Source organism: Corvus moneduloides, chromosome 7 (genome assembly GCF_009650955.1).
Source record: "Corvus moneduloides isolate bCorMon1 chromosome 7, bCorMon1.pri, whole genome shotgun sequence".
Taxonomy (NCBI): Eukaryota; Metazoa; Chordata; class Aves; order Passeriformes; family Corvidae; genus Corvus; species Corvus moneduloides.
Genome location: NC_045482.1, coordinates 33,895,390 through 33,919,177, shown reverse-complemented (window position 1 = coordinate 33,919,177; position 23,788 = coordinate 33,895,390). Strand labels below are relative to the sequence as shown.

The window sequence follows — 23,788 nt, the reverse complement described above, 5'->3', positions numbered from 1 at the left end:
ATTTTGCACATCATGTAAATGAAGATGTAAAATTAGATATTAATCCGTTTCATTTTAGCATTTGTATTTTTATTAAAAATGAAGACTTTGCCCTACTGTGTAATGACATTAAAAATCCTATCATGGGCTGCAAGCATGAATTACCCCAGTGCAGGAATGGTGACAGCAGCCGAGCTGTGAGTGCATTTGTTCAATTTGCTGTGGTAATTAACGGAGCAGTGAGAATATTTTTCTACGTGTGATTTAAAGTAACAGCCCTGAAGCTGCTCGGGCAGATGTGTTTGATGTGGAGGGAAATATGCATGAAGTCTGGGCTCTTTGGAGGGGGTCAGCCTTTTTTTCTTCCCCTATTTCCTCCCACCCAGCCTTTGAGGCATCATTCCAAAGCTGTGCCTCACTCATGGACATCGGGCTATTCCCTTCCCTGCACAGCAAACCTCCCACGGGAATTCCTTTGGGAAATAATCACCTGACACAGCATCAGAGCCAGAAGCTCACGCTTACTTATCAGAGGGACACAGGCCCAGGTGTTTGCCTGTTGTTTCAAAAGACTCCCTCCTCTTCCTCCCCCTCTCTCCCTCCTTCCTTCCAGCTTTTTTCTCCTGTACCTGCATTAGAATCTGTATATTCCAGGTTTATGTGCTCATGAAATGAAAAGAATAAAGAAAACGTCTCCCAGTTTAAAAACAAGCACTGCTCAGAGCCATCTTTGAGAAAAACATAGAGAGGCAATGTTAAGGATTGCATTTACTCAGAGTCACATTTCATATCTAAAACGTATATTTAGCCAGAAAGAGGCACCCATGCATGAAGAGCTTTCAGGACCATTTCTGGTATATTTTTAATACAGGTATCCTGGAGCTCAACTTGATTCAATCAGTATTGTGCTGGTTTAATACCACTGCTCTCAACGAACCTCTCTAGAAAGCCTACAAGTTAATTTTGTAGGGGTGCAAGCCAGGAAAATACAGAATTGGGGTTTGACCTTTTTACAGGGATTTTAGTGGTAGGACAAACAGAACAGCTTCAAACTGACAGAGGGCAGGTTTAGATTAGAGATTAGGAAGAAATTCCTAAGGGTGATAAGGCCCTGGCACAGACTGCTGTGCAAATCCCAGTCCATGGACAAACTGTACTTCCCAACCCTGCTGTGCAATAGCAGTATCTCACTGTACAATTAAGGGTGATTCTCACATGAAAATATGGTTCTCCACTCTGTTAGGAAGTTGTTTGAGAGATTTACAAAACGTCCTTCAGTTTTTATGGTAAAATGAGCATAAAATTGTGCTTCCCCACATTCATTTCCTACTAAATAATACTTAAAGTACTTGCTTCTCGAAAATGTGTGAGTGTGTTACAAATTTAAAATTAAAACTAATTTATCCCTTAAGGTGCTTTGCTGATTCATTTTCCCCCAGCCCCTTAACTCAAGCTGCTCCAAGATACAGAATGGAGTTTACTGTATTTTTCCCCCCAGTTTTTAATGAAATTCTCCTCAGAAGCAAAACAGGGGAAGAAGCTCTCTTGTGCATTCACACGGAATATCTTTTTTACGTGTGTGTGGTTAAATCCTCCTCTGTTCTCTCCAGATCAGCTCTGATCCTTCTTGTCTTTCCTGCTCTCTCCCACATTTTCAGAACAAGCTTCCTCCAAAACTGCTAAAACCCCTTTTACTCATTTTGTTGGTGGTGTTTTTTTAAAGTCTGATAAACAATAAAACAGCAGGATCTGCAAAGGCATTTTATTACTGAGCTTTGTTGCTGGATTACTGGTTTTTTTGTTTTGTTCTGGCATTTCTGTGGCTCCCTGAGATATCTCACCCCTGACAGAGTTGATGTGGCAATATTCAGCGGTCACCCACTTTGCAAGCACCATTTAGGAAAGGTCACTGACAGCCCAAAAGAGCCACGAAAATAAATGTAACTTTAATTTGTTTCCAATTAGAAATGCATGCAGCAATCTGTTGTAATCAGAGATTTTTCTTTCTTTCTTTCCTGCTCTGGCATGTGACCACAGCAGCTCACAGATATACTGAGGTCTTCTAGTGCAGGAGCCTGTGCACAGAACTGTGTAAAGTGGTAATAGATCTTGTTCTGTTCAACAGAGGATTATCATGGAAACCTTCTAAATCCACCAGAATTAATATTTGAGCACCAGGAGAAGTTTGTGTTTCAAACAACTTGCCCTAAAATAAACATAAACGTCTATTACGCCCAATATGATCTCTTGAAATCACTTCAAATCATTAATAATCTATATTGTATCAGAAATATGTGTGCAAAAATAAAATGTAATTCCTTGCAGCTAAAGTACTACCTAAAGTAAACCATTTCAACACTGAATCAAATCATTTCAATGGCAGAAATCACACCTGTCTCAGGGGATAAATTGAGTATTCAGGCTATTAAATCCATTCAAGCGACTCTATTGTATCCCACTATGTATTGTGCCTTGTAGAGAGAAAACAGTTCCGAAAATTATAAAATCATTTAGCAAAACAAATGCATCAACCACAACAGCCTCACATGGAGAAGGGGCTGAGGAGGCGAAACCCCTTCTCACTGAAAACTCTGTACAGTGAATAGATTCATCTGACATAATGCCATTGAAAATGAAAAAAAAAATGCTACTGGAACCAGACATTTTGGTATCAGAGTTTATTTTTACATTTTACTTATTACAAAGCTCACAGGCCACTTATGGCCCTGCCTTCCAGGCCAGGGGAAGGCTGGGACCAGAAGCTTTATATGGTTAATTAAAAATACAAAAAAAGCTCTGCGTGACTGCAGCAGCTGATTCCTAGCAAAAAATCTGCATCAGGGCTCACCACTGAAATCCACCTCTCCAGGCGCTTGTTACCAACCCTGTGCCTCAACCATGTTCCCTTGCCTCCCTCTTGTAGAGCCACTACGGACCTGGCACACAAATTGCTCGGTGGATACATCATCACAAAGTAAAACTACAGGAAAGGGGAAGCAGTGCCATTAGATGGAGATGCCTGCAGAGGCAGGAGCAGACAACCATTGAACGTACAGGTGTGAGGCCACTTTCACAGCAGCTGCAGGTATGAGATCTTGAAGTCACAAGCTCAAGAAATCCCATCAAAGATCCACCCAATGTTTGGTCATTCTGAGCCTGCACTCCTGCCAGCTGCACCAAGAAATTGCACTTGCTTATTTGGTCTGTAGAGAGTTTTTAAATGAAGATGGTGGTACCACATGTAGTTCTGGATTATTCCTTAGGAAATGGTTGGGTTTCTGCAGTGCCTGAGTGGATGGCCTGAGTTATAGCTGATTATCATCTGTACAATAAAGCACAATTTACTGCCTAGTGAGTTACACATTCATAGATTAGTGTAGAATTAATCAGGTATTAAAGCTCACTCATAACAACAGATGTTAATACTGATTTCTTAACAAACTCCAAAAATTATTATCGGTGTTGAAGTAAATTAAGCCATTTATAAAAGATGAAAAAATACATTTCAGCTGTTAACAGTTTGTATCAGACTTTTGGCCTTGGATCAGGAAGAAGAGGTTAACTCATGGGTCAATCACTATTACGCCCAGGTTGTTATTGAAAAACACCTTCCCATCTTTGTTTTCACTGCATCCAGGCTTTCTCAAGTCTTCCATTAGCTGATGCTTTAGTTCAGGGGGGGCAGTTTTAGCAAACTCAAGTGTTTCTGTCAGGAAGTCCAGCAACAGCTCCCCATCTTTGTCCCCTTCAATAAAGCAGCTCGTTATGTCCATGCGGGATGGGAGCTCGTAGAGCTGGTACTTCAGCCCAGCTGAATCCAGCATCCTTGGCAAATCAGCAGAGGAAACATAAGAGCAAAGATCTTCCAGAGGGAAGGAAGACCCATACTTCTTCCACAGTGTTTCCCAGCCACTCTTTCCTAAGAGATAAACCACCAGAAAAACACTGAGTTAAGGAAAAACACTATTTGAAAGCAGCTTTGATTGCCTGGGTTTTTCAGTAGCTGTCATCATTGCAAGTGGGAGCTTTCCAGAGCTGGGACATGTCCTGGGGCATGGTGGAGTTGGCTGCCTCCCTGCTTCTGTTCCTCAGGTTTGGGGGCTGCAGGAGTGGGTGGACACCTACCCTGGAGCTCCAGCACCTCTCCTTGAGCCTCCAGCTGAGGCCAGAGCAGTTCACACTTTTCAAGAGAGGTTTTATAAAGCAAACCAGCTGGGTAAGTTGAAAAGTCCTCACATAGGTCTTCACATCTTTATTTTACCCCAGCCTGGATCTCTGATTCAGTATTTCTGCTGTAAATCATTTCTAAAAGGATTACTCAGAATGACTGGACAGGATGAAAATAACTTTGAGCCTAATGACCAGCTCTTGAAAGTTACAACAATAATTCTCCCTAGGTGCTAAAACCAGTTACTCGTGGTTTTGCAGTTGCTTTATCTGCAAACAGTTATTTATAGTCAAATAAACAGTGGTGTTTAGAAGAGAGGCTACAATATTTTCTTTCACCTGGTGGAAACTGAACGCAGAGCACTAATTGCCGGAAATCTGCTGGTGTCAGTGTTGTGTGACTCAGTGCCATCTCTGAGCTGAGCAATTATCCCCTACCTGAACGCAGCATTATTATAATGGCTCTCGGAAGGCTCAGCATATGGCACTGCTTTTGTTTGCAAGGCGGTGTCAACAGATCCGCAGCCCCTGCAAGTCCTGCTCTGCCGGCAGGGTGGGAGCAGAAGGGATTGCAGCCTCCACCGACTGACCCCAGCTCTCTCCTACCAACCCTGCTCCCAGGCTGGCTTTTAACCAACACACCCTGATGTGTTTGTGCTGGAGATGACATTACCTTTTGTGAAATGAGCTTTGTTCTGACGATCTTTCAGTAACTCCTTTTGTTTCAGTGCTCATTTTCATCGCACTTCTTCCTTCCCCTCTCTATTCTCTTGTTTCCCTCTTGGTTTTTTCCCCTCTTCCTTTCCTGTCTGCTGTTCTAAGTCCTGCTCCTCTCTCCCACTTTTTTGTTGCCCCTGGCAATTTCTGGCCCAGAGAGGACTTCAAATATTTCTCATGAACTCAGCACTTTAATCATTTTAATTTTGAATAGGTGCATATTCCTTCCTGTATTCACATTTTATGAATATCCAAAGGGACAGGTTAAGCAACTGGAAAAGGGTTTTAATTAACTATACGCAGGTAACCAGCAATAGTCTAATATTACGATCTATTCTCATTCAGCCAAAGAACATGAACAGGTTTTTAAAAATAATTTTAAATACCGATTTCTTGTTGTGAACTGCTTGAAAACACTTCAAACTAAAAACATTTCAGAAAAAAAAGTAGTTTGAATAAATTCAGGTCAGAAGTGTCACTTCATAGTGGACCCTTCATGAACAAAATAAAAGGAACTTCATCAGTTTGCAGACGTGACCAAATTCAATGGGAAATTAAGCTTAAACTTCTGAACAAATAATGCTTAACATTCCTTTCAGAGTTGTTAGATGTGGCTGTTTACACAGCTAAAATTTCAATAGCTTTTGAGGCAAATTAAAGGCTTTCTAGAGTCAAATTAGACTTCACCATTGCACTATCTCTGGCATACCTTGCCCACAGTATTAAAAGATTGCTGCTTACTCTGCTCTAGCATTTTCCTGCTGGACTGACCACAGAGCATCTCTATGAGATCCGAAACAGCCTAAGAACGCTGTTTTGTACCCAAAATGATGATATTAAGGAAATGGGCAGTTTGAAAAGAAAATGAACCATATGTGCTCCAACACCTGCTGTACGGCACAGCCGAGCCCCACCGTAGCTGTTTACTTAATGCCACAAGGCTCTGGGAGAGAGAAAATGCAGTGGCCAGCCTGGAAAGCCTTTTCCAGCAAAGAGCTGAGGCTGAAGGGGCTCCTGAGAGGGAGAGCTGTGGGATGGAGCCTCTCCTGCTGCGGGGCCTCTGCTGCCATCCATCACCGGACAGGCCGTAGGATGGAGAAGGACAGAGAAAGATGCTTTGTGCTCATGATAGGAGTTTTTTTGTCTCATAAAACCTTGGTTCTTTACAAGCCATGCACATACAGACAGACAGTGCAGGTTTCAGGGGTTGTCTGTTCACCTCTGTGGCCTGTGTTAAACACAGGAACCCCAAAGGTCCTCACGGCCCTTCCCTGACTGAGTGGAGCAGCTCTCACCTGACACCAGGATAATGAGGAGCTTTGCCTGCGATTCCAGGAGGCTGTGGAAATACCGGATAGTTGCTGGGATATCTCTCACATAATAGAGCATCTGGAAAAAAGCAGAGATACTTATAGATTACAGTGTCATCCTGGTGATTATTACTTGTACCACTCATAAGAGAAACCAAATGGGGGCAATGCTGGCAGAAAAGCAGGGACAGTGAGGCACAATAGGAAGGTGTGGGCAGTGGGCTCACACTGCAGGCTCAGGGCTCTCATGTCGTGCCTGCTCTCTGGCACTCCCAGGACCCAGCTCATGTTCATTCATTAATCTGGGATAAAGAGATTTGCTCTTCTTCAGTGAAGGCTTCAGTGAAGTTGGAAATACAAAGGCAATTTCATGGAGAAGACAAGGAGCTTTTGAAGACACTAGCTAAAATGTATTCTTAGTTGACTGCCACCCACAGCCTGGTTAATAGGACTACTGTGCTCAAAGCTGCTTTTCATTTCTGCAGTTCATTTATGCTAAAGCACTTCAAATTACTGGGAAGTAAACTCACCTTTCTTCCCCTACAAGTGGATAATGAGGTCACATACTTCATGCATACTTTTAACAGCTGAGTCTTTGACAACATTTACTTTGCAGAGAGTCTTACCTGGATCATGTGAATGAAGTCCCACTTTTTAGTCTTCTTTTCTGCATTCACTCGACTTTCATATTCATAAGCTGTCTCCTTGTGCCAGGTAAACTTTATGTTCTCGAGGTTTGATGCCTGAGCCACACGCTCTGAAATAGAGGGGAAGGCAGGACAGAGTTATCTCAATTGCAAATATGGGGCTGCTTTACACTCAGAGCTTTAATACATCCAAAAGCCATATTTAGGTAGAGAGTTTTGGTACCAGTTTAACACAACAGTGGAATATCTAAAACCTTGAGCCCATATGTGAGGAGAAGGCTGTAGAGGGCTTTATAGGATGAAATCTTAAGTGAGCCTGGTGCTTTTCACTTGGCTCCCTCATTTGGGTTCCTCTGCTGTTTACCTGATTTAAAGAAAAAGTAAGTTCTTCCTCATGCCTGGCTCAAGCTGAATTAAAAGCTGTTGGCTGGGATGAACTGTTACCAGGCCATGAGCAGCACATTTCATGTTGAACAGAAGGACTGATGGCCCCATCACTTATGTGCCACACAAAACCCACGTGGCTGAGCAGAAGCCACGCTATGGTGGAGGATTTTCCCCAAACAAAAACAGGTGCTCAAGGATGGAGCAAGGCAGGGGTTTCTTGAAGAGAAGCACAATTAAAAGGTTGAGAAGGGCAGAGAAAGCAAATGCCTTCTTCTAAATTTGTGTAACTGGGATGATGGGAGAGAGAAGGAGCTTTGTTCCATAAGCAAGGACCCATGTCTTGATGTTCAGCTGCTTTTGTGTTGGAACAATTTTGCAGAAGCCCACAGTTCTGACCAGCCGCTTCAGGCAAAAGGGATGACAGTGTTTTAAAGCAAAGAGCTTCAAGGAGTGACACATTGTGTGTCTTCAGACCTCAATACAGTGCACATCAGCAACGGAGGAAAGCAGAATTTCGGAGAAGTGGATTCAAAGAATAAGTTACACTGAGGGCCTGGTTCATCACTGCATTTCTTTGGTTTTTATGGGAGCAAAACTGAGAGATAATTTCATAGTGTAGGGATGCTGGAATACTAATGTCTGTCTGCTGGCATATGGAGCTCATCTCACTTCGTTGCTGCCTGGCGTTTGGGATTGCTCCAGGACAAAGCAGGCCCTGATTCAGTTCCTGTGCTTCCCTGGAGTTAGCATCAATTTAAAACTTCCATGGCCCAAAGGCAGGCTGAGCCTTAGCTACAGAACACATGTTCAGAACACGATTTGCTGGGACCAGTGCCTTTACACCACAATGTTTCTCCTTTTGGGCTCTGATTAGGACACATCTCTGTCACACAGATGAGAAATGCTCCATCAGTGCTTATCTCCTTTTCTGTGGCTGGAAATGGGCCACCCCTTTCAGATGCTGCCACTGTTACTCTGTTAGCTCCCATTTATCAGTCACTGGCCCCAGCACTGGCAGTTCAGATTTAATTTGCTGTTCTAAACTCAGGTGTCATTCAACAGCAGATCCTATCCCCTCACCAATAATCTGGGGCAATCTGGTTCAATTTAATTGTTGGTCTGTCTGCAAGGAGGAGCTGGGAAGAAAACTGAATTGTTTTCCAGGCTGGGCCTTCAAAGTCCAGATTCTAGGAAGTGCAAACTCGTCATGGGATTTTGGTAAGTTTCTGCCTAAATACCCATCTGAAGCCATTATGAAGTTTTCCTATGTTTTCTCCTGGCTTCACCCTAGACTCTTTTCCCAGTCAGAAGCTGGTTGTGTACCTGATGGGTGCCATCAAAACTGGGCTGCCTGCAGTTGTGCAGTGGTGATGCAGCTCAGTTGTGGGGCCACCAACACTCCAAGCATGGCCACCAAGGGATTCCACCAGGAATGAAGGAAATCCACAGCCTGTCCATGAGGCTTTGAGGAAAGGTTCATCGCATGCCACACCCTAAGAGAAACATGAGTTTGTCAGCACTGCACATCCCAGTAGGAAGTTTCTCTTGTGAGCTTGGCTTCGCCTTCCCAAGGAGAAAGCATTTGGTGAGGCAGAAAACATAACTACTGAATCCTCAGAGGTGCGGATAATGTTTCTAATTCTCCGTGGAAAATCTTAGGCCTCAGAAACCTAATTAATGGTAGCTACTGGGGACATGATTAATTACCAAATAAGAGAGCTTAAAGAAAGAAATTCAGATGAATATTTCATTTCTAGTTTAACATAAAACTTAAAATAAGGACAACAATTTTATATTTTTTGTAACTTTCTTCTGGAAAGAAACTCACTGCAGTAGGATAGGACTGCCAGTTAATTGGTGGTAGGTGGTGGGACCACTGGGATGATTCATAGCAAATCCAGTCCAGCGTAGCCCAGACAGGACAGAAATTCTTTGTTCAAGTGCACAAACTGTCTCATAAACAGAGAAGACGCCGTGCTGCCCATCCTTCACCATTTCAGCCTGGAGCAAAAGCTCCGGGGATTTTGCACAAGCCATCTTTTAAAAGATCAGGTCTGTGTTATATAGATATAAAAAAACTAGGTTTTTCCTGAGAGCCTTTGGTGCTTCCAGTGATTCTGAGCTAGCTCACCATAGGGAGAAAGGGATTGTTGTGGGGCTTTTTCCCCCTTTGACTTCCACAAGCTGATTCACACCGGGAATGCTTCATTTTTAAGGACTTCAGCAGGACCAAGACTGGAGATTTACAGTGTGGTTTTACAGCCTGGTATTTACTATGGTTTGGAGCGTTTCCAACAAGAGAGTCGGCTGATGAGGTTCATTCATCGCTGTCACTTCCATTCAGCAGCCGCTCTCTGGCCAGGTGTGCTCTGCTCCGGGCTGGTGTCACCTCCACACAACACCACAATCACTGAATCCTGCTCGGTGCTGACCCAGTGATAATCAAACTGTGCATTGCTATTTAATGCTCACTTTGTAGGGCAATTTGATCAAAGCACCCTCGTTAACACTCAATCCTCCTCGGAAAACTTTTCGTTTTCCTTCATGAATGCTGCTTAGACCTTTGGGCTGGGGGAAGGAAGGAAGCTCTGAGCCCCAGAGCACACGGCAAAAGTCTTTCCTATCACTCCTGCTTTCCTTTCCATGTTTTCTAATTCAAAGCCTGGTAACTAGTTTGGTGCCCCACTGTGAGGTTTAGTTATTTGTTGGAAACGATTTTTAAGATGTGAGAGAATTACCATGAGACACTAAAATTTTCCCTTTGATGCTGAGGAAGGATTCTGATTCAATGCAAGTTGAAAGTAGAAAAATTTTCTGAAATGCAGGGATTTCACTTCATTGCCATACAATCACCCATCACTTCCCACCTTGTTTAGCTTTTAAAGTCTGTCTTGCCAAGCATTTGCCATGCAGATTACTTTGCAGAGAGACTAACATTTTAATGAGTGAACATTGTTGAGAAGCAATGATGGCAAAAAAGCATGAAATTGTGAATTTTTTAATTTTTAAGAGACAGTTCTGACAAGAAGGCATTTGAACATGGGGTCATCCATGTTTCTACGCTTTTTAATGCATGTAAAATAAGTAATGTAAATTTAATTTATATAACGTAAAAATACCTTTGTACTTGGAGATTTGGTCAGCACTGGGCTCTATTACTTCATTGTTGATGGTGGCCTCAGGATATCTGGCTCGTATTTTTGAGAGGATCTGCAAATCCATCTCACCTAAGGAAGGAGGAGACACGAAACAGACAGTGAAAGCAAAGCTCAGGCAAAGGTAATCTCCACCACCATCACATGCCCAGTTTGCAGACTGATTTCTGCCATTTATGTACAGATGCACTGCACAGGTCCATGCAGCTGCTTTGTATTCTCAGTAGGCTGTCACTGAAGATTGAGCTCTAGGATTTGAGAAGAATTTAAGTATCAGTCCCAGCTCTCTTCATTTCTCCTCTCGGACTGGCACCATCAGGGCCAAGGGAAAGCCAGACACAGTCATGCCTGTGGCTTGACCTCATGTTTTCTGGACGTGGTCTAACCTCGAGGGAGAGATCCCACACAACTCTCACAGTGCCAGTTCTGATGGTTCCAAGTCACCAGCAAACTTGGCAGGATTTCTCAGGAGTCAGTAGGAGCATTTTTAGCCGGACACCTCACTGGTTACAAGGTCATGTGGGGGAAGGCAAAGGGAATATGTGTTTACACTGGAATCAGAGACAATATCTGTATCTGTTTGTCTTTAGTGTCCTGTGAGTTTTCCAAAAAGAATGATGAATAGAGCACATACCATTTGTGTTTAGCTAACCCCTGTTTACAGAACACCCCAGGGATGACTGTGTTTCATGTTTTTGTTGAGGAAGAGTTCTCTCTAAACACTGCTCAGGCCAGCTGTAATTATTTTATTGATGGATGTACCAGTAGATGCAAGATTTCAAAATTTAAAAATAGCTCTATCATTCTCAGCTCTCTCACCCCATCTGCAATAAACGAAACTCAGGGGGATGGTGTTTCTGACTGAGGCATGGGTCCAGGGGCAATATTCCACTGGCTTGCTCAATTTTCTCCAACCTCTCTTCTGCTTATTGTGCTTGGATAGATTTTAGGTGGAAAAAATTATAGTACAATAAATTAAGGTAAGAAAGAGTAAAACAGAGGGTAACTACAGTGAATAACAGATCCAGGGCTCATGTTACAAGCAAATATTGAGCTTTGTCTTGGAAGATTTACTTGTGCTTGCACAAAACTCCATGTTATAAAATTCCTTACAAATGAACAGAATTTTGTACTGAATGAAAGGCCACCCAGCAGAGCTATGGAGTGGAAAACCACCCAGCAAGTTGTGATGGTCAGATAGGCCCTTGCTGAGGGGCCTGCACAGCCTCTGCCCACTCTCATCATTTTCAGAGCCCCTGGACTCCCACCACTTCAGCATTAGCTCCATCATGCAGAATATTTGAGATACAAAAGGAAAACACTGGGCATTAAATTGCTCAATAGTGCCCAAAAGACATATTACACAAAGTGAGGAAGAGTTGCATTCTTTCAGACTTATGTCTCTTTCTTAAGGCAACCAGCAGCACCAACATTTACATGGCATCTCTGGAAGCATGTTCTTTGAGGGAGGGAAATTGAATATCTGAGGCAGCAGAAATAGCTGCAGCTTTGCTATCACTGCAAGCCCTGTATTCTGTTGAAAAATCAGAGCAAAGCGAGTTGTCTGCAGCCTACCATGGTAAAATTGGGGAACACAGAATTTGTAATGAACTACTGCAATAGCTGTGAAGGTCCTGATTAAAAAAAAAAAAATTGTATTTCCATATGCAGATAGCTTAATATATTCTCTTCCTCTCTTGTGTGGCCAAATCACCCTTGTACTGTTTTTAACCAAAAAAACCCACCCCTTTGATTCATAACTTAATCCACAGCCTTAACTGACTTCGCTTATCTCTTTTATATGCAAACAAGTGTCCCGAGGCATTTTACAGTCGGCTCTGTGGCAGCTTGCATTATCAACAATTTGGCAATTAGGCTATCCGAATTATTTAAACTCTCCAACACAATTACCTTTTAAAGGCTACCACTATGTTCGCCATTAAGTTTCTAATTAAACATTTTACGTAACGGGATTGTTTATAGCCCGGTTGGTACTTTATAGCAGCGTTGATGACTTTAATGGTTTTTAAAGGTACAGAGTGCGGGGCGCTGGAGTGTGAACTCGATAAGGCAGCGGCTGCAGCGAAGGCAGGAGCCGTGTTGGGGCGGGTGTAATGGGGTGGGATAAGGCAGGAAACGGGTTCTTGTCTCCCGAGGTGGAAAAGCGGAGAGGAAACGCTTTCCTTCCGTGCTCCCTCCCAGTGAAGGGCAGGGGCGGGTGGGGTCGGGGCAGCAGCTCCATCACTGCCCTCCCACATCAGCCAGGATTCCCAGATGCTGCGGGCATTCGGGAATCGGCTCCCTCCTGACCTCAACAGGACCCGTGATGGGAACAAACCAGTGAGCAGATGGGGTTGGGTGATCTGGGGATTTTTACATTACAAAGTGAGCTTTGCCTGCACATTACTGATTGATGGCAAGCTGGACTGCCTCTGGCCAGGGAGTGAAGTACCCCACTAAGGAAAGTGTTCCTGATAGAAAATTCCTTCCTTCCTTTTTTTTTTTTTTTTTTTTTTTTTTTTCAGAAGGATGGTTTCCTTTGGAGAGCAACATTCCTGCTCTGTCGCACTGCCTGTTGTATAACTAATGCCTGCCATTTACATACAATTACTGCATGGAGGGGAGACTGACAAAACTGAGGTTAGCCTTTGGCGACGGCATGACTACGGCATTTAAACTAGATTAACTGTTCATATAAAATTTAAGTATGGCGACTTAATGGGCAGAGAAGGAAACACGTTTTAATTATGGGGGCACTTAAGCAAGAATTTAATGAAATGAAGCCACTTGATCTTACTGGTATTGTTTTTCCACTCACTGAACTTAAGATGAAAGACTTATTATTTCTGATTTCTTCTGGATTTCTTCTGGAGCTTATGTTCAGCTCCAGTGTTTTGGGGGACAGTAGCTCCAGGAGGAGCTTCTACACTGATGGTGGCCAGCAAATCCAGGCAAAGCAGAGCTCAGCCATGGCTCTCACATAGCAGTGATGGGAGTTACCACCTCAGTAAATAGTTACAGGTGAGAATAGTTGCAATGCAGGCAAAAATGCAATACTCTGAGGAATCTAAGACATTAATTTGTTTGGGAGGTTTTTGCTTGTTTTTGGAGTTTTTTTGTGTAGAAACCCTAAGAAGCAGTTCGAGATTCTCTCTGCCTTTGAGGAGTGATGGTATAGAAGGAGGGGGTTTTGTGGAGGACATAGAAGAATCAGAGTGGGGAGGCACAAGCTGTTTTCAGATGATGTGGTCACACACCAACTAACACCAACTCTCCCCTGGAGCTGACTTTTCAAAGAAAGACTCATTTCCCACTCTGCTCCTTTTGCAATTTTTAACCCTGTATTCTTTAAAAAAAAAAAAAAGATAAAAACATAAATATTGAAGTCCATATCATACCTGCTCCACCACCAACGCTTAGAACATTGATTGTAGACTTCCCATTTCCAATACTGAAAAACATTATTTATGCATTTTAGGAGAGCTGCCCAGTACAGAGGGTTTCATGCATGATGTGAGACACTGGAGATCCTGTTAAGACTAAAATTTGCAGGACAAAACCCAAATGTAATGTGTGTGTACACAGGCATGCCTGCGAGCGGGCAGGAGGGATCACATTCAGAACTCTGCCCTTTGGATACTCATGATCTCCAATTATTTTGGCAATTTGTAGAGGTGGCATTTTGATTTTATTATGAGTGCAGAAGCAGGTACTCGCCTTCTCTGTGTCTGTGCTCTGAGGAACAGAGAACCGTCTGAGTCTGGACCAGCAGCTTAAAAATTATTTGTAGAAGTTTCGCACTATGCAAAATGGGGAGGGAGAGGTAAGAGTGTAATGCTCTTAAAATCCCTGAGTGAGGGTCTGGCAGAGCAATGAAACCCTGAGCCCTGAGAAGAGCCTCCCCAGAGCCACGATTTGATGCTGGCTGCCTGCTCCCAAGCCAGTTTGCAAAGCGAGGGGCCCAGCAAAGGACACACGCTGCCAGGCAAAGCAGGAGCATTATCCAGCCATCCTAGAGAAACCCTAAATACTACCTGAAGAGATTACTTTTAGAAAGCTCTTTTCTATCAAGTTTGGTGCTAGAATGTAGTAGCTGTTAGTGCATTTCAGAGCTGATCCAGGGCAAGCTGGGTGTGTGTGCAAGGAAACAGTGCAGCCTAATCTCCTCCTTGCTAGGCAGCCTCCGGAGAGCCGTGTGTGCGAATGGAACCTGCAGCCAAGCCCCATCAGAGGCCGACAGACGGGGCAGGGAACAGCAATCTGCCTCTCACAGTCAGCCCCCCGAGCCCCGCACCACCGTGGGACCGTGGCCCTGGCTGTCCCTCATCCCGGGGTGGTCACCCCGGCGTTACCTCGCTATCACGCCCGGCAGCTGCCTCTCCACGAACTCCTGCATGCACTGGTGCTCGGTCGACCTCTCCAGGAAGAGGCGGAATGACTGGAGGTATCTGTCAGGATCAGCGAGCAAACTCCTCATGGGTGATGCCATGCTGGGGGTCCGGAGGCTGCAGGAGGGGACAGGCTGCTCCCTGCAGCTCTTCTCTCAGGTCTAGAGAAGGAATGAAAAGTGCTGGAGGGGAAAATCCAGCCTGTGCCCGGACTTTGTTCCTTATCGCCAGCCCTGCCACTGCCTTGGAGCCTTACGTAATCTTGTAACAGAAGCTGTAAATGGGGTCCAAGCAGCAAAGGGTAATATATCATCTTTAATCTGGGCAGAGCAAGTGCCAGCATTTTTTAACTCTGCTGACACAGGTCTCTGTTAAAACACAGTAAAAGGGTCTTTAGATGGTTCTTAAATACAAGAAGAAATCCTCTGTTTTGTGAAGGCATGGAGAGGCTCCAAAGGCTGGGCCTGGATTAGAAGAAAGTGCAATACTCATCTCAAGAGACGCTGGCAGATGTCTCTATCTGTTTTTTTAATCTTTTGATGTTCTTAAAGGGAATGTTGATGGTGGGGTGAAAACAATAAAAACCTTATAAATGCACTTTATTTTTCTAGTTCTTCTGAAGATAATGGTACAATTCCCATGAGTTAAGTAGTTAATTCACCAAAGCCACGTGAGTTACTGGAATAGATGCTGTGCTAAACCAGGCTTACAGGGAATCAGGAGCGTGGAAGGCAAAGCGCGTCACCAGGGAAGTGTCAGACTGTACCTTGAAAAGTGCACAAAGATGTCTTTATCCTCTCTTAAACTGCAGTTTAACTTCAACACAGCTTGTCCTAATTGGCAAGGAGAAAGAGGAACCCTCTTCCTCCTCACGGGCCCCATGCTTAAGGACGCACCACATTTCCTCAGTGTCTCTTACCAACCGCTCTGGCTTTCCTGAAGAGGTTACATCCCAGCCCCCTCTCGTCATTTTTACAGCTCCCTTTGGACTGTCTCCAGCCAAACCCCATTGATGCTGAAGTGCAGCAGTCAAGGGCAAAACCCTCCTACCCCCCTGATTTTCCTGGCTCTCAGCACAGCTGGGACAGCTTCCCTGGCCCCACTGAGACCTTGCACCCGCTGCCTTCACTCACCAGCATGACCCCTGGAATACAAACCTTGGGCTTTTTCCAGACTACTTCTCTTGTGCCTTTGAATTATAGTGCTGGCCTCTGTTGTGCTCAAGTCCCTCCCAGCTGCACATCAAATAACACAGCCTCGTCCCTCCTCCAAACCATGAACAGAAACACAAGCAACAGGCTCAGGTTCATACTTGCCATTACCTCCCTTTCTGGCAATGAACTTCTGACAGATTTTCTAACTGTGCAACCAGTTTTCCACCCACCCAGTATCTGTCTCATCAAGGCCACATCTTCCTCACTTGTTTATGAGAATGCCATACACAATGGTGCCATCTCCTTCTCCCCTGTACACCAGCAGATAGATGGGCTTGGAACAATTTCTTCCTGATATATCCGCATTGCCTGCCAAAATGATACGCAGAAAAGACTCCACTACTGGAATAAGTTGTAAAGTCAGTATGTTTACTCCAGTGCTGGGACGCACGGGGGATCGCTCCTCCAAAGTCATGTGCGCCGGCAGCTGCACTCAGCCTGGTATATATCGGGTTACAAGTTCCATATTCATTAAGTTTCCCAAAATGCCTATACATATTCATTACCCAGCCCCGCCCAGCCTCGCCTCGTATTACAATGAGCCCAAAAGTCATTGACAGCTGCGTTGCGCTTGTGCAGCGCGGTCTGGTGGTCGTGGGCAGGGGTCTCTGGAATGAAGTAAGGGTCTTCTTCATGCTGAACTTTTCACCTCGCTTCCCTGTGCATGCTCTTTATGTCCCTGGCCCAGGTCCAAACTTCGAGGCTGGTTTGACTTAGTTTTACGTTTAAAAACAGGATCTTTGGTCAAGATTCCTTCCCTTTATCAATAGTCTCATATCTTCTCATCCTGCTTTGGTAGGCACAGTAAGTGTTGAGCAAGGTGTATGCACTGTTTTTAACAAACAGCTTTATAGCAAATCATTTCACCTCTGCTTCCCCCTCCTCTACCTGAGTCATGACCATCATCCTATTCTCTTTCTGCTGCTTGAAGGACTATTTCAAGGGTCTGTTTCTAGGGACAGCCATCACGCTGAGCAGCAGCCCAGCTCCCTCTCCTACCCCCTTTCCAATGACAACATCAGCTGCCTGACTTCGCCCATTTTCCTTCAGTACCTGTGACAAAGGTAACGTCCAAGACGTGTTTTGGTTTTGCAGCCCATGGGCCACATCTCCTCAAATCCCAAAGGTTCCTGCAGGAAGGAGCATGGTGAAGGTTGGTGACAATTCACCTCCTCCAGCGTGTGCTGCTGCCAGAGCCACTGGCAATGGCTGATAGTTCATAATCAATTAGCAATGTCTGATAATTGCTCTCCTTGGAGCAGTCTCAGAGACCTCTGGAGCAGGTCCCAAGGTTGATTTTCCACCCATATTGCCTCCAAGGCAGACTGGCTTTGGCACACTCACTGCTCCCTACCTTCTCAGGCAGCAAGAATGTTTTCAACCAAAAAAACAGCAAAACTGAACATTGTGAAGAGCACTAATGAAAAACACTCTGGTACAACAATGGTAATGAGTAGCTTTAAAAACTTTGCCAGCCTCTGAATGACAACCCCTCCTTGACCCAGATGAGCAGCACTCAAACCCCCAACAACATCTGAATTAACCTGGGGAATCCAAGCAGGAATCTTTCCAGAGAGAGTAAGGAAGAAAACTCCTGCATGTGCTTCGGATGATAATTACTCACTGCTACCCCACCCTGAAAACACACTGGTGTATTCTTTGTTTACCCATTCCTTTGCTATGCCTGACTCCTTGCTTTTTATTTTAACTGCAAAAGGAGGCTTTGCTGTTTGCCACTAATCTATTTTTACTACCTTCAATTTTGAAAAAATATTTTGCAGTTTACAAGAGGAGATTTAGATAATCGACCCTTTTTTCTATGCCTCCCTCTACTTCCCATGATTTAATTTGCCAACATCCCCTGCTCAGCAGTCTCTAATGAGCAGCGGAGATTCATTTTCATGTTAGGTGCAGTTCAAGGAATTTGTCTCATTTCTTTCATTACACTTTTGGCTGTCGGAATTTGCCCCATTTATTTCATTCTATGTTTTTTGCAGTTTGAATTGCGGACAGTTAACTTTAAAAATTAGTAAAGAGACGGAAGGAAATGATTTTTTGTGAATTAGACTGATAGAAACTTTGAGTAATAATATTCACTCAGGCATGTTCCCTTCAGTGATAATCCAAATTTAAACGTGGCTCTCTAAAAAGATTGAGGAGTTTTGAAAGCGGACACTGTTTATGCTGCGGTTACTTGATTCCGTTCCTGCTTTGTGCCGGTGCGAGCAGAGTGAAACCTGCTATAAACTCACCATAAACCCTTTAAACCCTCCCCGTGAAGCCAGCAAACAAAGTGAGCATACCCTAAGCAGTAACCTGTCTGCAGTGGGAGCTTGGGTTTATTAGCCCAGGATTACATGTGTCGCCGAACGCCAGCGAAAGCAGGATCCGTTTCGCAGGGAATCTGCTCCATCAGCACTTGCTCCCAGGCAGCCGTACTTACGTGGGGTGTCTGTGCCCCTCAGGGATGTGGGAGTGATGCTGCTGAGCTCCTGGGATGTGATCCCAGCCGGCCACCTCCCAGTCCGGCCACCTCCCAGTCCGGCCACCTCCCAGTCCAGCCACCTTCCCCTCCATCCACATTCCCAGCGGCTGCTGCCGTCCCACCCCCGGGCCAGCGTCACGGGGGAGGTTTTGCTGCCTGAGGAAGGAGCAGAGTTACAACCTCATGTGGCAGCAGCTGCCTGGAGAGGCAGAGGGGCAGCGCCAACCCTGCCACGTCCACTGGTGCTCTCTTCGTGGTCCCCACCAGCTGTCTCCCAGGACACACTGGCACAGGCACCCTGCCGTGGGAACATCCAGACACAGAGCTCTGTCCCTGTGTTAATTAGAGTACAGATGACAAATGAAGTGCCAGTGGTATATAGAAAATGCAGCTCCTGACAAATTGGAAATAGTTGTCTCAGTGTGTGGCATGTGGCGATGGGCAACATCATTTGCAGTTTACCTGTAGAACCCTTCCATTATAGATTACTTTGCTTTTTTAGCTGGTTTTCTTGCCAGCAGGTATTCTTCTTATCCCTTACTTTCCAGAGCTTAAGCAATTGGAAGCATTTTCCAAGGTGTGTGCACCCTCTGCAGCCCTGTTAGTAGCAGTTTTATCCCAAGGCACATAAGTATGGATAAAACCATTGACCCATGTCTGCTATCACATTGTGATTTGGTGTTCAGGGCTCTAATAAAATATTTGCCCTATGTGTGCTCAAATTATTCTTTGTTTCTCCATGTTTAGCAAGAAGGAAATTTTTTAAGTTAAATGAAGAAGTTTTCCTTCTGGACTTAGATAGAGAAATGAACTGTTCAAGGAGAAATGAGCTGTTCACATGACAAAAGTTATATAAAATAATACCAGCAATATTAATAACGATGCTTTCAAAGGCACAGTTACAGGGAGAATGGCTGCAGTTTGACATTTAGCCGAGAGTTTACTCAAATGAAGATTTCATAGCAACAGTTAAAACTGTTCAGCCAGAACGACGACTGTGCATGAAGGCAACACCCACTGCAATTTTTTCTCTCTCTGTTCTCAGCACCATTTCCTCACCAGTTTGAGGGAACGAGATACAAAGCCCTTTACTAAGGTTCTCACCAGGAGCAGCAATGCCATGGTGTTTAGTACCTACCATATTCGATGATTCTGTGCTTCAAAGAGTGATGCTGAATCCACACAGGCAGAATGAGGAGACCAGCAACAGTTTTGCTCTTTCAAATCAACAATCATGACTTCCTCATCCATGGCAAGGAGCTTAGAACTGGGTGGTCTTTCAGGTGCTTTTGAACCCAGACCATTCTGTGGTTCTCTAATTCTATGACTTTATTTTCAAGGGACTTTTTGAGGAAAACGAAACCCTAAGTACCCTGTCAGCCACAAATCAAGCCAGCTTCTATTGGCTTGCAGTGTCCCAGCAAATGTCCCTTCCTGGGGAGCCCCATCCTGGCTCTGTCTTGGTGATAAGCACTGCTGTTCAAACATAGCTGAACAGCAAGATCAGTGGTGGTTGGTTTCTGTGCAGTTCTAGAAATCTGTATTAATTGGTATCACCAAAGCTGTGCAAGCTGGTCTAAAGAAAATAAACTCAGTGCATCTGGCCCACACTTTTCTCCCTCTGTTGAGCATTAAATATGGGTTTTCCAAGTGCCAGTTGCCATTTAATATGAAAGCCTAAGTTTAGAGAGCCAAAAATAAAGATTATATGCATCTGGTGTTTTTAAGTGCTTTATGAAAATAAAAGATGCTGCTGTTAATTTGCTTCTTTAATTTCCCCTGGGGACACATTCTGTGATCTTTAAGTGAAATCCCAGCCATTTCAGTGTGATGTGTGCTCAGTGCTGCCCTGGTGCAGGGATGCTGGGGAGGTGGGGATGTTGCATCTCTGCCTAGACCTGTACCCAAGGCAGGGCTGTGCTGAGCCTGAGGCTCTGAACCAGCAGAGAAGGACAAGGGCCAGGATGGAGCCCAGAATCATTCTGTAAAGAGACACTGCAGAGAAGCTGGCCACACACTGACCTGGCAGACCTAAGGGTTTGTTCACTAAGGTGGTTGTACACTATTTAACATCATAGAACCATCACAGAATCATAAAATGGGTTGTGTTGGAAGGGACCTTAAAGATCATTTCATTCCAAGCCCCTGCCATGGGCAGGGGCACTTTCCATTAGACCAAGTTGCTCCAAGCTCCATCCAACCCCGTCTCAAGCCCTCTCAGAGATGGGGCAGCCACAGATTCTTAGTGTTTATTTATGAAAAATCACCTTCCTGTCCCATTCTACCACATGACCTCCTATATACAGCACTGTCCTAGATAGCAGGAGGCTGAGTTATTGAAAGGAAATCGTACAAGCCCCAAGAGCATTAATAGTTGGGAAATAATCACTATTGCATATTAAACATCTCTCTGTCATGGCAGCTCAAGGGACAATTCACAGCTCTGTAGATACCTGGCCAACTGTGAGGTGGAATGACACTAGAATATAAAGTTTTGAGTGACACAAGTCTCCCTGGAAACCTGGCAAGGACACAAGTAGTTGTCACTGGTACCTCAGGTGAGTCAAGAGCTGGGAACAGCCAACATCTGCAGATCGTTGCCTTCTCTGGAGTATATCTGCATGGGTTTGGGCTGCAAATTTATACTCTGGGAAGAAGGAGAAAGGAGTTAAAGGTCATGGTCTTGGTCCAACTGAATCATTGAAATCTTTTCCCCCATGTATGCTCCAAGTGATGCTGGGAGACACCCCTCGTTGGAGGAAAGTGGGAGGGGATCATGTCCTTCTCCAGGCTCCCAGGATGCCCACCAGGCATGCCCACCAGCAGCACAGAATTTCCCATAGAAGTGGAAATAGCAGAAAAAAAATATCCACTGAGTATTTAGAAGAGCTGTGGTAACTGGTGAACCAGTCAATGCCTTCAGAGATGAAAAGTCCTACCTGAGTTAGCAAAAAGCAGGGTACAAGCAGGGCATTAGGACTGGCTGCTCCCTACAAGACAGGAGATTAAAGCTGTGCAATGTTGATTTTACCTCGGCAGGGATGGGAGTGCTGGAACAGACCAACCTTCATATGAATGGCTCCCGTGGGGGAAGATCCATCCCATCGGAGCAGGGACCAGAGCCTGCAGTCACAGCTGAGAAAAACTAAGCTCAGGAACAGGCAGGAGATGGATCCACGTCCCCCCGCCTTGATATAACACAGGACTACAGAGTATGTGGGTCAGATCTAGGAAACCGGAAAGAGGCAGAAGGAGGGGGAAAGGCTGCACAGGAACTACCTAATTTCTACCCTGTAATCAGATTTCAAAGCATTTGTAGATAGACCAAATATCTGAGCCCAGAGATCCAGGAGTTTATTTGGCTTACCTCTGGATCTGATGTAATCACACACGGCCAGCCTGATAAAAGCAGAAGCGAGACGTTGCTTAATGTCTGAAGAATTATTTCTGCTGTCTCCTAATAAAGCACGCTGATGTAAGCTGGGGATGATAACAAGAGCGCAGCGCTGGGCTAGCAAAATCTCATTTTTCAGGACAACTGAACTGTCAGTGCCAAAGAACAGACAGGTTATTGCTCATGCTCCTCCAAGGTTACTTTTATTAAAATGGAAATTTCCAAAGCTTTGCATGCACACATACATGGCCATGGGTGCAGATCTCCCTGTGAGGGAGAGAGGGGCTATGCCACAGCCACCCCTCCCTCCTGCAGCTCTTTAGTGCAGCCCTTACAAATGGGGTGCCCTGGGAGAGCTGAGCGTGGCTGTGTCTGCCCCAGGTCTGTGTCTGAACAGCCCCGTCCTCACCACGGCTTTGGGGTGGGCTCGGCACGTACACAGGGCACAGCCCGGGGTGGGTGCAATGCTCCCCCCACAGCTGCACCCCGTGAATTTCCCATGTGAGCTGGGTGAGGATTTGCTGTCCCTCCTCGAATCCAGCATAGGCATCACCAACTTAAAGTTGCGCCTTTCACATTTGGGGCTGACACAGCTCTTCATACAAGAGGGATGCAGCTCTCCAGCCCCAAAAAGAAATGTGAGGTGAGAGGCAAGGAGAGAGAAGAGAAGAGAAGAGAAGAGAAGAGAAGAGAAGAGAAGAGAAGAGAAGAGAAGAGAAGAGAAGAGAAGAGAAGAGAAGAGAAGAGAAGAGAAGAGAAGAGAAGAGAAGAGAAGAGAAGAGAAGAGGATTGCATTTGGAAGGACCCTACATTGATCATCTAATCCAGCTGCCTGACCACTTCAGGGCTAGCTGTACGTTAAAGCATCTTATTAAGGACATTATCCAAATGCTTTTTAAACAGATAGAAAAAAAGAATAAAGAAAAAAAGCAAAAATTAATACCTGGCTGTATTTCATTTTTTGTTGTCATAATACACTGAGAAACTAGAATAGGCAAAATCTGAACTTGGCTGCTGAGAAACAATTTGTTAACAAATGCATCTTTTTATTTTCCCCAGTACATCTGAGGAACAGATTAAATTTTTACAAATATGTGCCTTATTTAAAATAATTTTGCTTTTCCTCCTTCCTGAAGTTAATTGAATCAAAGATTGTTTGTGAAATATCTCATTATGGAGCACTCCAAATTTCTGGCTTGCAATTAGTGAAACAAATCAGTGCTCTATTCCCAGACTGAAAAAAAACCAAAATATCAGAGCATTTCAATTAGCAATTTGAAACTGAAATTCTTAATTGAATTGATCTCAGAAAGAATTTCAATTTGAAAAAAAACACTGGTAAGGGGATTTCTTTACTGTGCCTGGTTTTGGAGGTGGTCAAGGATAGTCACACCTTCACCAAGTGGTGCTCCACACCAGAAGGAGCTGGTAGAAGGGGATGCTGCTAGAAATCATCCAGAGTGTGCAGCTCTTGCCCTGCCTAGCCACGAGCAGCCATGGACCACGCACAAGACTCCCAGCTCCTTGCTAGCCCTGAGTGCAGATTATTTTTTCCTGGGGACTTCAATCTCTGCCCAGAAACTTTTTTCTGTGCTGGAGAAGCATGAAGGACTCAGCAAAGACCTGGCTGGGGTTATTGATGTTATGGGAAAGCAGAGTTATGCTAAGGAAGAGGAGATGGCTTTTTTTGTGTGCCACTTTTGCTGCTGATTTAGGTTTTCTACACATTTTAGGAAGCAATAATCATTCAAGGCATTTTACCCATATGTGGGAATAATTACTTTCTCTTTTGAAAATGCAGTGATATGAGGAGAGAACTGTCAGAAACATCCAACTACCTATAAATGAAAAATAACAACTTGGACATTTTTTTTCAGAAATTGTCATGAGGGGCTGCCCCTGGTACCAGGCTGACTCAGTGGAGCTTCAGACCCATGGATGATAA

The 23,788-nt window shown here is 44.5% G+C and overlaps 1 protein-coding gene across 2 annotated transcripts; it reads right to left on the bottom strand.

Annotated features, from left to right (window-relative positions):
- Positions 1 to 2,409: 2,409 nt before the first annotated feature.
- LOC116446731 (histamine N-methyltransferase-like) lies at positions 2,410 to 18,604 on the bottom strand. 2 transcript variants are annotated; one of them, XM_032115005.1, is made up of 7 exons: positions 18,408 to 18,604; positions 14,715 to 14,911; positions 13,761 to 13,813; positions 10,327 to 10,434; positions 6,800 to 6,930; positions 6,159 to 6,252; positions 2,410 to 3,898 (listed from the first exon to the last, which is right to left on the bottom strand). In XM_032115005.1, the coding sequence occupies exons 2-7, from the start codon at positions 14,849 to 14,851 to the stop codon at positions 3,543 to 3,545; spliced, it is 879 nt and encodes a 292-aa protein (XP_031970896.1). In that variant the 5' UTR covers positions 14,852 to 14,911; positions 18,408 to 18,604; the 3' UTR covers positions 2,410 to 3,542. The 2 variants fall into 2 exon arrangements, with proteins under 2 accessions (XP_031970896.1, XP_031970898.1); XM_032115007.1 differs by lacking the exon at positions 18,408 to 18,604 and adding an exon at positions 18,268 to 18,383.
- Positions 18,605 to 23,788: the final 5,184 nt, after the last annotated feature.